This window comes from Cyprinodon variegatus, unplaced genomic scaffold, assembly GCF_000732505.1.
Source record: "Cyprinodon variegatus isolate N-32 unplaced genomic scaffold, C_variegatus-1.0 Scaffold64, whole genome shotgun sequence".
In the NCBI taxonomy this organism is placed as follows: Eukaryota; Metazoa; Chordata; class Actinopteri; order Cyprinodontiformes; family Cyprinodontidae; genus Cyprinodon; species Cyprinodon variegatus.
Genome location: NW_015150517.1, coordinates 594434 through 596134, shown reverse-complemented (window position 1 = coordinate 596134; position 1701 = coordinate 594434). Strand labels below are relative to the sequence as shown.

Genomic DNA, 1701 nt, shown 5'->3' with positions numbered 1-1701 from the left:
TTTGGAAACTGCTGCTTTAGATTTACAACATTATTTTCCTTAAACAGCCTCACTTTTAAAAACCCCATCCTTGCAGTGAACACAGCTTTCAATATGTCTGCCTCAGTGAGATTGACAGTACCGTACCAGGCCAGTGAAGAAACGCTCCAAACTGCCGGGAGAGGTCCCTGACCCACACAGCTTGTTCAGTCAGCTCTCGCAATGACATTCCCTGTTTGCTCCCAGCAGCCTGGTTCTGGAGCAGCAGGGAAGCCAGAAGTACCCAGGGCTTTAGCACCATGCTCTCCTCCTGGGCTCGGACCAGCCTGTAGGCCGAGTCGTTGACAAAGTCTTGGATTTCCTCTGTGGGCTTCCTGGGGATGTGCCTGTAATAAAAAGCCAAATGTCAGGGATTTTTGCGGGGACATTTTAAGCCGCTTTCACATTGAAAACCCGGATTTTTAAAAACCAGGTTAACCCACTAACAATCGGCTTTTGGCTCTTTTCTCATTTGACCGAAAAGCCGAGTCTGGCCCCTGCTGGCAAGCTGCGTGGCCACTGTCCCCGACCACTGGGTGTCTGATGACGTTGATGATGTCACCAGTGCGAAGGAAGTCAGGGAAGTAAATAATGGAGAGCAACATGGATGGTAGACAGTATTCTTTATTTCATGCTTTCATCTGTCTGAATCCCTCTCACCAGCGCTGCCCCATGTTGAACAAATATAAACAGAGTTTTTTCGGCTTGTTACAAACTTGTTGACGTCCGTACATTGCGTTCAATGTTGTCATGTAATTTAGCGCATCAGCCCAGGTCTGGTCTTCCCGCAGCATGCCTATCAGAGCCAAGGGGATTTTAAAGCGGGTCGTTTGCCGAGTCGTTTGACGCACATCGGGGAGTTTTTCCCACTTCCACTAAAAGCCCATTGTTCCCGGGTTGAAACAGGTTTTCCGGCCAGTGGGAAAGGGGTAATAGATATTTACTGATAGACATGTTGGTGTCTATCAGTAAATATGGTTTCATGGATTTACCTGGGTATTAGGTTGAACTGAGAGCGTTTAACTTTGCCTTCTGCCAAACTTCTGGCAGAAACAGGCTGACCAAAATACACATGGATGCTGCCGTAGTCCTCACTCAGGATCTTCCTGGCTTTAAACAGACCCTGCAAGAAACAGAAAATAAAATTATGTTGTGTTGTTTTTGGCTTAACATGCCTCCATCTCCTGAAAAGGTTTGCACATAAAAGTAACTGAAACTTCTTTTGATAATCATGTTTTTTGAGTTCTGATTCACAATAAAGGGCTGGTTATACTCCCGCAGCAGTGTGTCGCAGTGGACTTGTTGCAGGTATGATGCAGACATTTTTGATTTATGCTCAATATTGAAGCGTGGTCTGCGCTCACTGGAAAAACTATCTAGAAATAAGTAAAAATGTCTTAATTTAAGTGTATTTACCCTTAATTTGAGTAGGCAAATGAGATAGTTTGCCAATGGAATCAGCATTTTTACTCTATAAGATATAATTAGATAATATACACTTAAAATAGAAAAATGCAATCGTGTTTTCTTTTTTTAAGTGTAAATTGTCTCGTTCCGTTGGCAAAATGTCTCTTTTACCTCCTCAATCCAAGAAAAAATGCACTTACCGTATTTTCACGACCATAAGGCGCACCGTACTAAAAGGCGCACTCTCAGTTATGTGTCCCATTTCTGTATTTAACA

General features: G+C 43.6%; 1 protein-coding gene across 1 annotated transcript in view; it reads right to left on the bottom strand.

Moving 5' to 3' along the window:
* gnpat (glyceronephosphate O-acyltransferase) overlaps window positions 1–1701 on the bottom strand; it is a 21582-nt gene that overhangs the window by 13236 nt on the left and 6645 nt on the right. Inside the window, exons 8-9 of the mRNA XM_015371754.1 lie at window positions 1011–1141; window positions 127–365 (exon numbers count right to left, since the gene is read on the bottom strand). Of these exons, the coding sequence (XP_015227240.1) occupies window positions 127–365; window positions 1011–1141 (370 nt within the window). The remainder of the gene's footprint in view (window positions 1–126; window positions 366–1010; window positions 1142–1701) is intronic.